The 16,072-nt window shown below is 31.1% G+C and overlaps 1 protein-coding gene across 3 annotated transcripts in view; it reads left to right on the plus strand.

Moving 5' to 3' along the window:
• LOC111640505 (methylthioribulose-1-phosphate dehydratase-like) overlaps window positions 1-16,072 on the plus strand; it is a 59,590-nt gene that overhangs the window by 23,826 nt on the left and 19,692 nt on the right. For all 3 annotated transcript variants that reach the window (XM_023386515.1, XM_023386513.1, XM_023386516.1), the window contains exons 4-7: window positions 4,128-4,294; window positions 7,747-7,847; window positions 11,407-11,502; window positions 15,058-15,164. In XM_023386515.1, the coding sequence (XP_023242283.1) occupies window positions 4,128-4,294; window positions 7,747-7,847; window positions 11,407-11,502; window positions 15,058-15,164 (471 nt within the window). The remainder of the gene's footprint in view (window positions 1-4,127; window positions 4,295-7,746; window positions 7,848-11,406; window positions 11,503-15,057; window positions 15,165-16,072) is intronic.

Raw genomic sequence — 16,072 nt, forward strand, 5'->3', positions numbered from 1 at the left:
TAATGTATTGTATATTTATTTTACATATATTTATATAAAGACATCCTATTTAATATGGATCAGTTTGGAAAACTGCTTGACTACTTTGATTCTTATTAAATTATTTATAAATTAGTTTACAGATCATATTTAGTGTTTATTTTGGGAATTTCAATATATAAATTTTCTTTGGGATTGCCATATGAAAACAAGTATAACTTATTTTAACAAATTAATCAAAGAACAAACTATTTCAGTTCTTTTCAAAACATGAATCTTTTTATTTATTAATATTTTACAATTAAAATGTTTAAAATGTAGTAGATAAAAGAATTCTAGTCATATCTATAGAAATGCAATTTTACTTAATATAAAGAATAAAATGCTCTTTAATTTTAACATGAACTTGTTTTCTGATGATATGGGTTTTTGTTACTTGTTCAAGAAAGTTTTATTTTTATGATCTTAAGTTTGATAACTCGCATGTGTTGTCTACATAGTCAGGTTGAATAGACTAACGGCACAAAACCTTTCTCACTAATTTCTAGCCTTATTAACTGGAGTACAAACGTTTTCGGCCTTCTTAATGTATGTAGTTTTGTAGTTTGTATGTAGTATGTAGTTTTTCTCCCTCGGTATCGTATACCTATCATCGACGAAGACGTCACGGGTAAGACGACACCTGGGTAAACATTGGCAGCATTTAAACTTCTTCTAACCGACGCTCCACAGTGTACCCGAGGAAGGCCTATTAAGAAGGCCGAAAACGTTTGTACTCCAGTTAATAAGGCTAGAAATTAGTGAGAAAGGTTTTGTGCCGTTAGTCTTAGAAATANAATTGAAAACGAAAACAGATAGAGCAAATTTTCCAATTAGAAAGTTTTACAGCATCAATTAATTAGTATGAAACGACATGTGGTTCACATGGATAAGATAAATTGTCACCTGTATACCCAAAAATGTCCAAAAGCGATGCATGCCATTTTGTGTAAACGTTTGAAAGGAATAGCCATAGGTATGAAGTACAATTTATTGCCATAAAATATGTACTTACATCAATACAGTTTGATAACAATGGCAGTATCGTGAGCAATGGCAAACTTTTCGAACATACTCGACATTAACTTGTTATCACTGTGTGACAGTTTGCCTTTCTGTTGTTTTTTGTGTGATGTTATCAAACTGTATTGATGTAAATATGTATTTTATGCAATAAATTGTGCTTATTTCTTCATACCTATGGCTATTCCTTTCACATGTTTACACAAAATGGCATGCATCGCTTTTGGACATTTTTGGCTATATAGGCGACAATTTATCTTATCCATGTGAACCACATGTCGTTTCGTACTAATTAATTGATGCTGTAAAACGGGTTTCCAACATGCGGGCGGCATGCGGCCCTAGGCAACTTCCAATGCGGCCCAATAAACGTGTAAACAAAACCGAAAAATGTTTTAATTTTTTTATTATTTATTTTTTCAAGGTCATAAACTCAAAAAAGAAGTTTCACAAAGCCATAAACCTTTATTCATATTTTATTTTTGAATGGAAAGAAAATATTTTCAATTACTTGGAGATGTGTGAATGAGAAAGAATTACTAAATAAAGCTGCAGTTGTGACTCAAAGGATTAGAAACCCAAATTTGAGGAAAGGCGAGAAAGGCCAAAAGATAAAAAGTAGTGAGAAAGGTTAAATAGATCTTCTGTTATGGAAATATTGATGTTACTGTGAATAACCGATATCTGGCGAATGTCAACATTCTCCGGTGAATGTCAGCATTCACACAGTTGTTTCGTGTATGTATGAAATATTTGCTAAATATCATTATTTCTCACTTTCACCGGCAAATGTCGACATTCAGCATGCACTGATGGTGAATGTTGAATAAAAATATTTTTATTACATTAAGACAAAAATGCAACATTTTAATATGTCAAAATAGGAGAAAGCTTAAGTAACAGCACATTTAAATAAACTATTGAACCTAAAATGAATAGAACATTCTTAATCATTAAAGAAAATAATACAATAATAAACTTACACATAAATTATGTGATTATCGTTATACAATCTTATTTATTGAAACAATTTAAACTGTTATGGCACTTTGAATTGCACAAGAGTCCCTTGCTTTTACAACTGCATTTATTCATGGAACACTTCTTTTTGCAATGACAGCGTGCATAGCCTTGCCCTCCACTTTTCGAATTAGCTGCAGCTGCTTCTCTCAGTGGTTCACATGTGGTTCACATGGATAAGATAAATTGTCGCCTATATAGCCAAAAATGTCCAAAAGCGATGCATGCCATTTTGTGTAAACATGTGAAAGGAATAGCCATAGGTATGAAGAAATAAGCACAATTTATTGCATAAAATACATATTTACATCAATACAGTTATTTCTTGAGAAGAAATCTCATCTATAGAAAGTAACTTTTCTTTACAAATTACGAACTGATTATGTGATTACGTTATTACGTGATTACGAACTGATCTGTTAATGGTGTCTTTTATTCGGATATCGCCGATGCCTTACCAACAACCCGTCTCATCCTCAAACTGACCTGACAAACCGATCCCCACCTCACGGGATCGAAAGACCTTGTCCTACCTTCGGCCACTCACAAAGGATTTGGCGACAGACTGTCGCCTCTCTGTCGACATCGGCTTCTCGGGTGTCGTTTCCACCTCCACCAAAGCTTATCTGTGCTTGTCGACATACACCGGCGATTGTTTGAATGTATAATAATATAACCAAATATCCGGACTTTCACCGACGTATTTTGTGTATTTTGTATTATTCGGACATTCACTGGAGAATATCGACATTCTCTAATTTTGGTCTTTCACAGTAACATTGATTCTTAATTTTCCAACCTTTCTCACTTCTTTATCTTTTGTTCTTTCCTTTTTTTTCTCTCGCATTTGGGTCTATAATCCTTTGAGTCACAACTCCAGCTTTATTTATTATTCCTTCCAGCATTGCAAGATTTGGCTACATTGCACCAAATGTGGCTACTTTTTTTAGTTTGATGTAAAAAATATCATTTGGCACTTTGCCTACTTTTTGGGCTACATATTATTCATAAATATATTAGTTGAATAAAAATGCACTTTAAAATAGTTTTGTCGCTTTTTATTAATTAGAGACCCAAATAAAACAAATATTTGTGTTTTTCAAATAAATTTTCGTTTGTCTCTTTATATTTATAATAAATGAATTTATCTATTTCTAAGTAAAAATTGAAAGTGTCTGTAAGAGTAATTTTCTAAAATATCTTTTTTCATGATAAAGTTTTAATACTTATTATTATAATCTAGACATGTTAGTCCTTAAATATACTTGTATATTGGGCGACAAGTATATATTATATAAACTTTGGCCCAAAACTCCTTGACTTCTTCCAATGCTGCCCAGAGAAACGAAAAGGTTGGACACCCCTGCTCTAAAAGTTTCTAATTGGAAAGTTTGCTCTATCTGTTTTCATTTTGCACTGTCTATCTTCCAAATTTCACCACTAGGGGCGCTGGTGTCGTTTGCATTAGGTCAGGCGTAATTGCTTTACTATACCATTACCTCACTTGCATAGCTGTAGCTCTCTCCGTTCGCAAGAATGTTCCAGTTAAAGGGACTTTCCTATGCACTCTGTGTATATATATAGCTTCAATTTTATATATATGCATTAAAATAGCCAGCTTTTCTTTTAAGCTCTTTCCTATCTAAAGCCCAAATTATTTAGACTTGTCCCCATCTGTAATATTTCTTAAATATTCATGGTATAGTCTACATTTTGCTACAGTAACATATGATTTTAGTGTTTTAATTTGTTATAATAATGGGTTCCTATGCCCACAGTCAATTGAGAATTTATAAAGTTCTATTACCTCCTTGATAAAACTTAAAAGCGTTTTGAGTTTTTATAAAAAGCTTTTACTTAGAAAAAATAACTTGAATTGGATTTGTTAGAGGAGCTTCCTAAATATATATACATATTTTAGCATAAGTTTATTATATGTATTTCATTTTTTATGGAAATAAATAAAACAGATATTTTTAAAATTATTTTATTGGGGATAATCTAATACATTAAAACCTTTTTAAGCTTTCTACATTTTAAAATTTATTTGTTTTCTGTTTTCTTAGAAATGAAATTTACATTGCTCCTTCTGGAGTTCAGAAGGAGAGAATTCAACCTGAAGACTTATTTATTCAAGATCTTGAAGAAAGATTTATATCTGGACCCGCTTCGCATAAGAAACTTAAAAAAAGTGAATGTACTCCACTCTTTATGAATGCTTACACAATGAGAGGTAAATATAATTGTGTGTTATTTATCAACTTAAAATAAATTTAAAAGCTTTTAGACTGGAATCATATTTTTGATGTTATTTTGATTTTTAAAATTTATAAATATTTGTATTTAAATCTATGCCTCCATTAATTAACATACTTTTATAAAATAGTTTGCAAACTGTGTAAGTTTGAAAATGTTTATAAGAAAGTTTGAGACGTTAAAATAACAAAGTGGAATATTGGTATACATTCCTCAAAGTACATTCAGAATTCAAAATTATACAAGCAAAATTCTGGCTGTTAATGGTTTTAATGGCATTTGCACATCTTGTGTCATTCAGGTGATACTGATTTTGAAAATTCATTGTATGAACAGAACAGTTACATAACTTTCACCAATTCAAACAATTTATAAATTTATCACTTTAATATTTTTAATACAAAACTTTTCTTAACAATTCACAGCAAGATTTTATTTATAAACTAAGACTTTAGTTTAAAAGTTAAAATATGTTAACTATAATAATTCTCTTTTTATCTGTTCAACTTCATCTGTTCATTTTTTTCCTTTTTGCAGTACTGTAACCAGGAATAAATTATTGGGTGCTAGAGGGGCAAGCTGAAAAAACTGTGACTGGTATTTTTCACTATTTCAGCTATCATTAGGTCTGTTAGCTACAGTTTAAATGTAAAAATAAGTAATAGTACCAATAAAATTAAAGACAAAGTCTGCCAAAAAGGGACCACCATTTATTTCTTGTGTTTCAGACTACACATTCACAGCAACAGACCTTTCTTTATAGGCTACATGCCGCCAGAATTTTAAAAAAGTCCTTTAAAAAACACAAATATATCCAATTAAAATTATAAAAAATTTCTAAAAAGGAACTGGTGATATACAGACATCTTGCTTTCCATCCATCCTATGGAGTGTTTCTGCTTTTATCTACTGGAACAAGTGCTGGAAAATGCAGATTTTGGAAACTTCCCCCTGGTAACAATACATTCCAATTTTTCTTTTGTAAATTTTTTCATTCAATGGAGATTGTTATTAATAAANAAAAGTCCTTTAAAAAACACAAATATATCCAATTAAAATTATAAAAAATTTCTAAAAAGGAACTGGTGATATACAGACATCTTGCTTTCCATCCATCCTATGGAGTGTTTCTGCTTTTATCTACTGGAACAAGTGCTGGAAAATGCAGATTTTGGAAACTTCCCCCTGGTAACAATACATTCCAATTTTTCTTTTGTAAATTTTTTCATTCAATGGAGATTGTTATTAATAAAATTAAAGACAAAGTCTGCCCAAAAGGGACCACCATTTATTTCATGTGTTCCAGACTGCATTGGGATGAAAAAATTTACAAAAGTAATAGTACCCTAAATTTACATAATGAAAGTTTACATGCAATATATATAGTGTATACTTTATATGAGAACCTAGAATTCAACGAAAAATACACGATTTTGTCATACCTATTTGAATAACTGTTTTCATCTACTACCTGAGAACTTCTCAGTTTGCATGTTCTCGATGGTGAAAGTGATGCTTTCCCATGATCCTTTGACCTCCTGATCATGCGCTACCATTTTAATATCGGAACTGACATCCCAATGAGGAAGTCATTGCCCATTCCTCCCCAATGCAACAAGTCACCAATACGACTGATACCATTAACTACGTGCCTCTGAAATGGATATACAATCGACTGAGCTGGAACATTATCCAGAACTCTTCTAATGTACCAACTTTCTTGTTTAGTTAACCTTTCTAAGGGACAGACCAAATTCTCTACTGCATCACATCTACAAATGGATCTTCCAAACTACAAGTATTTTTCTCCATACGAATCTCATGTGAACTCTCTCTCTCTCAACCACTTACAATACAGATCAATTAATTTAACATTTTACAAAGGTGAATCATGTTTTCTGTGAAATTAAACTGTTATTAGTTGTTAACCTGGCATCTGAGTGGTTCACTTCTGGTGTGCCATCTCTCTGACCTTCTCCATGTGACTCTCCATCCCAAACCTGATTGTCACCTGTGCACACAGCTGCTTGTGTGACCTCACAACAACAACACCGACATTAAACAAAAAAAGTCCTAGTTGCTGTGCAGTGTCATTGTCGAAGCAATTTTGAATCTTCAGTCAAGGGGAGAAGCCTAGGGGGCACTTCATGCATTATCACACATGAGATAAACTGGAGCTTAGTCACCTCATAGCCCCTCTGTAACTACAGTTCTGCCTACTTCCCAGTTTACATCTCATCTTAGTTTCTCTCATATTTTGAGATCTTTGCAAGAGTATTTTCATTTTCATTTGACAGATCAAACAATATTTCAATCATTTGAAATATTGTTTGATTCATCAAAAACAATATAAATGTTTGACTTCAGTTTGAACAGTGATCATATATTCATTAAGAAGCTGAAGCTGTCCTAAAACATGATGAAAACATTTCTTTGTAAGAAATTTAAACAGTTGGCTACCTGAAATTAAGCATTTAATACAGAAATGCTACAGAACTAGAAATGGTAATATTTGAAGCTGAATACTTCAGCTGAAAATTAATTTTATTTACTTCATTTTCTCTGCAGCTAGCAATAAATATTTTTTATTAATATGTTAAGCAAGTGTAAGCAATATTTATTTTATTTTATGCTTAACAGCCCTCAAAAATAGTTGATTTGAATACCATTACTTATGAAAAGATGATAAAGGCTATTTGTGAATTTATGATTTAGTTTATTACAAATATTCAGAATAAAGGAATGTTGTAGTAAAGTTTCTTTATCAGAATTGCTCTTTTTTTTAATATACAAAATTTTAGTTGTGCTATGTAACTTCAGGAGCTAGAACAAGTAACTTACTAAAACTACATCTTCACACACTTCCAGCACAGAAAGTTTATCATCACAAACGTTTTTGGTCTCGGGCCTGCCTCGGGTTACAATTGCTTTTTGAACACTGGCCAAGAATTTTAATGCATTCCAAAATTAAAATTCTCAACCAGCATTCAAAAAATAACAATTGTAACCCAAGGCAGGCCCAAGAAAGAGGCCAAAAACATTTGTGATGATAAACTTTCTGTGTTGGAAGTGTGTGAAAAGTTTTAGTTTAATTATATTATATATTTAATTTGTTATTTCTAACAGTTAATAATCCTCTTACAGTCATCATGGCAACACCTGATTTTACTTCAGTTGGCATCAAAGAAGCTACTAACTTTGTTAATTTTTGGGAAAAATGAGGTGCATCGAACATTCCCTGGGCAAAAAAAAAAGGAAAGTAAAATGAAGAAGAATAGGCTACCCTTCTAATTATGCCCAGGGAACGTTATATATTTATTAACTTTGATAATGAAAATGTTTGTAATAGTTAATAATCATTATCTAATATTTGATATTAATTAATATTTAAAAAATTATATTTATATGTAATTTTACTGATTATGACAGGAGCTGGTGCAGTTATACATTCCCATTCCAAAAATGCAGTTTTAGCTACACTTCTTTATCCAGGAAAGGAATTTCAGATAACGCATCAAGAAATGATTAAAGTAAATTGTTTTTTAAATCTGCTAATTATCTATAATTTAATTTATGGAATTACCAAAAGTGAAATTGGTATAAGCTTTTTATGGAATATATTTGATTATTAGTATAGTTATAAATAATTGGGGAAAAAAATCACTAAAAATTTAAACTGATTTATGCTAGATTCAGTTGCATAGAAATGTTTGTTTTTTACTATTAAAAACATGTACTGAGACATTTAAAAGAATATTTCTCTTTGATTTAATTGTGTGTTATCATTTGAAAATAAAAAATATGTAACATGAAACTTTAAAATTAGTTTAAAAAATAGAAATTTCTGTTTATTGAAAAATATTTAACAATAATTCCAAATGCATAGTAATTTAATGCATGTGAACGTTAAGAAATAACGAAAAAATTGGGGTTTGTTTTTAATAAATTAGGCAATCTTTTATTGCAATTTTCAATGTATTGATGACACTTTGAATACAATGTAAAAAATACATAACAGTAAAATTATTATTAAATAAAATATACAACTTAAAATCTGCTTTGGATTGCATTTCTAGCCATATCAATGCTGTTTGTAATGCATTGTTGTATGAAGGCACAATGACAAATTTTAATAGGTTTTATTTTCTTCAACACAAAGTAAAACTAGTATTGATGATAACTTTTTTTAATAGTGGATCTACGGAAGATTGTCAACAATCATTATTAAGTAACAACTTTGTAATTTCTGGCATTAGTATTCTCTGAAGTTGATTTCAGTTAATTGATTTTTCAGATAATTAACATTTCAATGTATCATATAGTGTTGAATGCTAGATTACAAAACAAGTGTTTGGTATATTAAGAGTAAACATGATGGATGATTTCATTTAATTTGATTTCTGACTGTGTTGCTAATGTTTTTATTGCAATGACATGGTTTATAACTGTTGTTATTTGTTTTGTCAGTTGACTATTAGTAACTGTCTAATTAAATCAAAAAGTTATAAAACATTAACTTACAATTATCATGATATTTAATTTATATGTTTTAGGACATTTTGATTTGACATTAGATAATTGATAAAAATAAGCAGCATATACAGTGGGTGATCGGTTAACAAACATAATACATTCCAAGACTTTGTTCGCTATCCGAATTGTTTGTTAATCAATTATCATTTACCATAGGTTTTTATGGGAATTAGGTTAATTCGTTATGGAGACCCCTAAAAATAAAAAATATATACTTTCTTACTATGTTCATTTATATGTAATAATAAAAATACATATATACACAGTCTTGCAATTTTATTAGTCATGTTTTTTCCATTTGTGGGGTTAGAGAATCTGTCTAATGTCGATTGCTTTTCTCTCTTCTTCAAGATTTTTCAGAAGTAATTAATAGCATTGTAATTGTAGAGAACCCAAGCCTATTAACCTCAACTTGGTTTGGATGCCATTCTAAGACCGTTGTTCTGACATCATCCCACTTCTGTAAAAAAATATATAATAGCAGATATTGACATTAATTCTCTTTTTCAGAAGAAAATGTGAGAATCCAGATTTAAGGGGTGAGTCATTTTTAAAGAAATTAGGAAAAGAGAGAGAATGATTCAAATTCAAATAGAAATTCAATTTTTGTAATTTTAACAAATTTTTGAATCAACAGATGTTAAAAACTTTCGATTTTGATAGGAAGTTCATTTCCTTTCTCTGATGACTAGTAAGTTGGATGAGAAATGGCTGCACACGAGACTTGGCCGGCTGTAGGCTGTTGACTTGGATAAAAGAGAGAATTTTCCCGCCATTCGAGGAAGTTTTCAATATGATGTAGGGCAGTTTGCCATACTAGTCAGGCAGTCCATAGAGAAAGATAGCCATACGATTTAATGCAGTTCTCCATACGAAGAGAAGGCAACATTAGGCAGTTCTACGAATTCGCCGTACGATAGTTAAGAGAAGAAGACCGCCACATAAATGTTGAGCATGTTGAAATAGCACATCCATAGAAATGATGATTACTAAGCATATTTCTGATACTGAATGTTCCAATACAAGAGTCTGAAAGAACTGGGAAGGTAGTATATTAATATGTAGATTGATGTAAACTCTCTCCTGTGTTAGATTAAATTAGATGGTTGAATTTTCTCTCAAGATAGATCCAAATAAATATATATATATATATATATATATAATTTGTAATCCATTTTTGTTGTAATAATATTATTTTTGTTCCATTAAATATTTTTGTTTTGTTACGTTAAATATTGTCTCTTTGATGACTAATATCCATACCTCTGCTTACTCAAGTACTTGCATTCCTCATACTTGAAATTCTGAGTTTAAACGTGTTAATCCATATTAAAATACAATTAACTGGTGTCAGGAATCCTGACAGGAGAATTGATTGTGAAATCATAGTCCCCACCTTTTACTAGCAACTTAAGTTCCTCCACACTCGATATTTTTAGTCGTAAAGCCATCCTTGTAAACCATATTTTCTCAACGGGGACGATATTGCCCCCATGTGGGTGTTTTTCCATGTTGAGGGGGCGATTTGTAACAATTTATATTTTGGGTGGTGAAAAACAATTTTCTGGGTGATATAGTAAAACATTATATTAAGAATAATTAGATATTTTATTCATTATATTGTACAATAATTAAACAAATAACATTATACTAGTCCTTAGTCTATTCAATGTAGTACAAATTTGGTGTTAGCCTTGGCCCTCGGCATCGGAATTTTGAAGTGAAGGGGTCGATACTATGTAACGGTTTTATTGAAGGGGGCGACGATTCGTTACAGGTTGAGAAACACTGTTGTAGACAAACAAGAACTGATCTAACGATTGGTTGCCGATTAAGTGGTACACAGACGTGTACCCCCGGCTGATCTCACAAAAACATATCTCATTGAGTTTCTTGGTGTTTTTCATTCAAGAGTTCTTGGTGTTTCTGTCGTCAGATCAGTTTCAGGTTCCAATATGAGCTCTTCAACATTCTATATTTCTCAGATGTGATTTTTGTTATTCCTTAATCTGCTTGAGTCTTCTTGATAATACAGTATCTTTCTTAGATAAGATTGAACTGTGGCCTACTGTAGACCTGTTCAAGCCATACTGCCCAGCAACAACAGACATAAGACATATGCCCACTCTCTACCTTTCCTACTATACTCTCACCTTTCAAAAATAAAAACTGATGCAAAACTTAATGAGTGCCCGCCTGACAGTCTCGCAAATACTATAAAAAAATTGTTTCTGTCAGAAAAATAAAAGGAATTACAAGGGAGAGTTTCAAAGTTTGGAGGAATACTATCTGATCAGTATATACTGGGTTGAGCATTGATGTTGACGTCTTGTGCTCCAAAAAGTTTCAAATTGTCTGAAGACAAGGGAAGACCAATCAGTATTCATTATTTTACGTTTTACGTCACTTCTTTTTGTGTTTGTTTTGTGAGGTGTTCATTGTCCAATTTGTTCATTAACTGATTACCCACTGTATATATATATATAGAATTTATAAAAAATAGAAATATGTTATATGAATTTGAAATTATTTTCATTTTAAATGTCTAAATTTCAGGGAATCAAAAAGGGTACTACAGGTACAAATTACAGGTATGATGACCTTTTGATTGTACCAATTATTGAAAATACACCATTTGAAAAAGATTTAAAGGTAATCATTATTTAAAGTTTTATTGAATTTAATTTAAATTTAATTACTATTTAATGGTTTCTGTTTTATGTAATGTTCTTTGGTATTTTACTGAACAAGAGATCATGATCATCTGTTCTAGTCATCTTACTACCAGATCAGGTAGTCCAATTTTGGGTACCCTATATGAGATGTAGTATGACAACTAGAACAGACAGTCCTCTCTACATTTCAAGCTAGCATCATACTGTATACCAGATATGTTGAGAACATTTTAATTATTTGAAACCACAAACCCTTGCTACAGGAATTCCTTACAACCATCAACAATAATTCATATAGTTTACCACTCCACTGAACAAACAGGACACATTCCAAGTACATTTCCTGGATATCCTTATCAATGTACATAATGGAGCTATCACTACTGATGTCTAGAGGAAAAACACATACCATTCCTTATTCATTCCACCAATGTCACATGATCCATTTTCTTACAAGATAGCAGTGTTCAGAGCACTAATAAAAAGAGCATATACTCATTGTTCTGACATGCATTCCAGGAACAAAGAGTTCCAACATATTAAGAGATTGCCACTGCCCTAGGCTACTCAACAAATCTCATCAAGTGCTTTGTGTGGCAGTATCTTATTCCAGTCAATTTTATAGAGAACAATAATCTGCCATACAAGACTGTTACCTTTAATAGGAAGGGTTCTCTATGGTATCTACAGAGAAATATCCCAGCTAGCCAATATTAATATTGCACTTAAAAAGTCCAACAGTTTTCCTTGATGAGGAAGGATAACAAGACATGTGAATGATCTATGCTACCTGACATTTACATGATTCCTATTTTTGATAACAAGATAAATTAGCACTAGAAGTAAATTGGAGCTACCTGCAGATCACTGAATATTAGACTAAAGGAACATCACTACACCATTTGAAAGGGTTTGTTCACAAAGACCCTTATGACCTTTGCTTATGACAATGATGTCTGAGTGGCTTTTAATAATGCATCTCTTACATAGCATATATGTTCCTACTTGGGTCAAGTACCTTGAAAACCTTAAAATTTACAAAGAGACTAAGAGTTTTGTTGTTAATTTTCATGACACATCTTCAGTATTGCATGCATGGAAGGCTATTTATGAACATTTATAATCTTATTTATAATTTTAGTTATTTTTATTTTTGTTTTATGTTTTGATTTTTAAACCTTATATATACTTTATCTAATCCCTGCTATATCATTTTGTATTTTATTTTTCCTTCAATATTATTTGATGCATGCAAACAGCATGAATTTAACAAGTTCTATTTTATTTGAATTTTGTTCTATATAACATTTCATAATCTGAAGATGGCTGTTAAAGACAGTTGAAAATGTTTGTTCTTAAAATAAATTTTAACTAGATTACAGGTGTTAATTAATTGGTACTTTTAATGTATCTCACTTTTACAGTATCTTTTACTATTAACTTTATTACTTGGAAGAAACACAAATTTTTTAAGTTTAACAGAAATAAAAATTGTAAATAAAATAGATTTTCTATATAGCAACCGTCAATTTAGCAGCTCACCATGCTATAATGATCAGTAGAGGTCTGCCTGATCTCACACAAACACAATGCTACTTTTTCATTGATATAACCCCATAAATGGTCAAAATCTCATTAATGATATTTTGAACACTAAAATCAACACATGCAGAAGTAAAAAATAAATTTCTTCTTAGATTAAAAACTTTTTTAATGTTAAGACACTTTTATCAAAATACTGTGCAAATTAATACAATTTCAGTAATGAATTAAATGGAAAAAATTACAATATGTAAATATGGAAAGCTGTTATAATGTCTTTATTATTATTATTAGAATCATCATCTTGAAAGTGCATGCACATTTATAGTAGTTAGCAACATTGTTGGCTTTTTCATTTTTCTAATTTGATTCATTTAGTTATCTCTACATAAAATTTATTATTATTATTTCTAAAATTATGCACCCTTTGTCAGAAAAGTTCCAGGACAAAACTTGTAAAAAATAGAAAATTGCAATTACCAAGTAATGATCCTGGCTTCTGTCAAATAGTTCCTTCAGCTATCTATACACAATTGCCAATGTTTCTGGAAGTCTTGGAAGCAAGCAGAGAAACCTTTAAGTGTGATCCTTTAAACCTTAGCTCATTTATCACAGTCCATTGGATATCTGCAATATCTTGACAAAACGTCCCTTTCAGTTACAACCCTTTGTTAGAAAAGTGTGATTTTTTTTCTTGTTTTCACAATTGATAAAGCAACTGACTGAAAGGGACATTTTGTCAAAATATCGCAGATATCCAATGGATTGTGACAAATGAGCTAAGAAGCATCACACTTGAAGCTTTCTCTGCTTGCTTCCAAGACCTCCAGAAACATTGGCAATTTTGTATAGATAGCTGAGAGGACTACTTTGACAGGAGCTAGGATCATTACTTGGCAATTTTCTATTTTTTATGAGCTTCATCCTGGAACTTTTCTGACTAAATCTTTAAATAATACACCCTTTGAGTATTACATCATAAATTTTGTTTCTATATAAGAAAAATAATCATCCTTCCTCCAAAATCAGAAAATATTCAGGGAATTCAATATATAATGACTATTTGATAAACATCTGCTTTCGACAGGATCTCTGAAGATTGTCTGTCTAATGAAAACATTAAAATTATCCATTGCATGTGAAGTTCAGGAAATTTTGAACTTTATAAGTTTGAAGTTAACTATTAAATCACAATTTATTATCTAATGTACAGAGAGTGATAAAATTTTATTTACAGAAATGTAAAGAGCTGTTATACATAAAGCAATTGGTTGTATAATCCTTTTGGGTGTTCAGTCTGCTATCTTTTTTGCTTTAGTTATTGTTATGCATTGCTGTTTCCAATCTTGAAACGCTCAGATCTCAAGGAATTGTGTTCTAAATCTCGTAAGCTTTTTTCCATTTACTGGTGGACTTTTGTAGTGATATTTTCACTTGAAATGATCAAATCGAAAAAAAGTCTGGCAAACTAGCTTCAGACTTTTTCAGGTGATGTTTATATTCTACATAATTCATTTCACTTTTATTCCTCATCTATTGGAGGTGCATGCAAGTTGACCCAATCACATGTGATGAAGCTTTATCACAGTGAGAAGTAACTTTGCAAAGTATCCAGCATAACTATAATCTCATGAGATGGATAGAGTAATAAACAGTCACAGTATAATTCTCTATTAATCTTGATCTTAAGAGGTACTTTGTATGAATTATTATTCAAAGTGCTTTCTAAAACCAGCACCATACCCAGTGATTTATTTCAACTATCATAGGACCAATTTTTGAGTGATTATTTTCCAGGTTTATCATAACAAATTTTCTTTTTTGCCATTACAATAACTTATTGTAGAAGTATAAATTTATGAGAAACTTAAAAGAAATAATTATTATTTTAAATTTATATTCATGATAATATTTCAATAACAATTATAATATATTCATGATAATATCTTATTAATAATATCTTATCTTAATACTTCAAATTATTTTTAAGGATTCAATGGCACAAGCTATGGAAGAATATCCGGACACCTGTGCGGTGTTAGTGAGACGTCACGGTATTTATGTCTGGGGCGATACGTGGGAAAGAGCAAAAACAATGTGAGTGTTTAATTTTAATAGTAAAATTTCTGCTCATTTTCTGCTGTTTTCTTAGGTAATTCCAAATTGTAATAATTTGAATCTATGTTTAGTACCATGAAAATGCACTTCAAATGAAAAAGAACCACTTACACAGAAACAGAATAAGTCAAGCACATTCTAAGACTTGCTTCAGGTTAAACGTTCAGAAATTTCTGCATACAACTTGAAGAAATCTTAAACCAAAAATATTTGTGTTGGAATTTCCACCTACTTCTATCTGCTAGGCTAATTCTTGGTTGGAGAGTGTGTGTAAGTGTGTGTGTGTATACAGGGTGTACAGTAGACTCCCCTATAAAGCGTAGATACGTTCCACGTTATACGAATTTTACGTTGTAGGAATCCTTAAATACATGAGCCAATCGCAGCCCGGCACATGTGAAGTTTACGGACTATGGCTGTTTGAAAGGTTTTCTTCCATAAAACTAATCGATTCTAGACTAATTTGACTCAACATTTCCAAAACACTTTTATTATTTTGGGAATAATCTGTATAAACTATGCTATAAACAAAAAATTGTAGGATTACTTACCGAGTGTGCACCGTTCGACATCACCGTTGCTTAAGCTTGTTTTCGTCGCGGAGCAGCGCACCAAACGGCAGGTGCGATTTCTGATAAGTTATTTTTCTGTGAAAAATTCGTTGAACTTTGGAAACATCGTTAATAAAAATAATTTTTATAGCCGTTGAATAAGAAATGTTTTTTTCACAAGAAATGTATAAAATTACAGTACTGTATTAGACTTACAGTACCTAATTTATATACTGTACAGACGATAGTAAACTCAACTTACCCGCCTAAACTCTCTGTAGCATGTAAGTAGTTCAGCTGCTCATCCACTATTGGTCCAGATTCGACCAATCCTGT

This window comes from Centruroides sculpturatus, unplaced genomic scaffold (genome assembly GCF_000671375.1).
Source record: "Centruroides sculpturatus isolate CEXI.00-Female unplaced genomic scaffold, Cexi_2.0 scaffold1233, whole genome shotgun sequence".
Lineage (NCBI taxonomy): Eukaryota > Metazoa > Arthropoda > Arachnida > Scorpiones > Buthidae > Centruroides > Centruroides sculpturatus.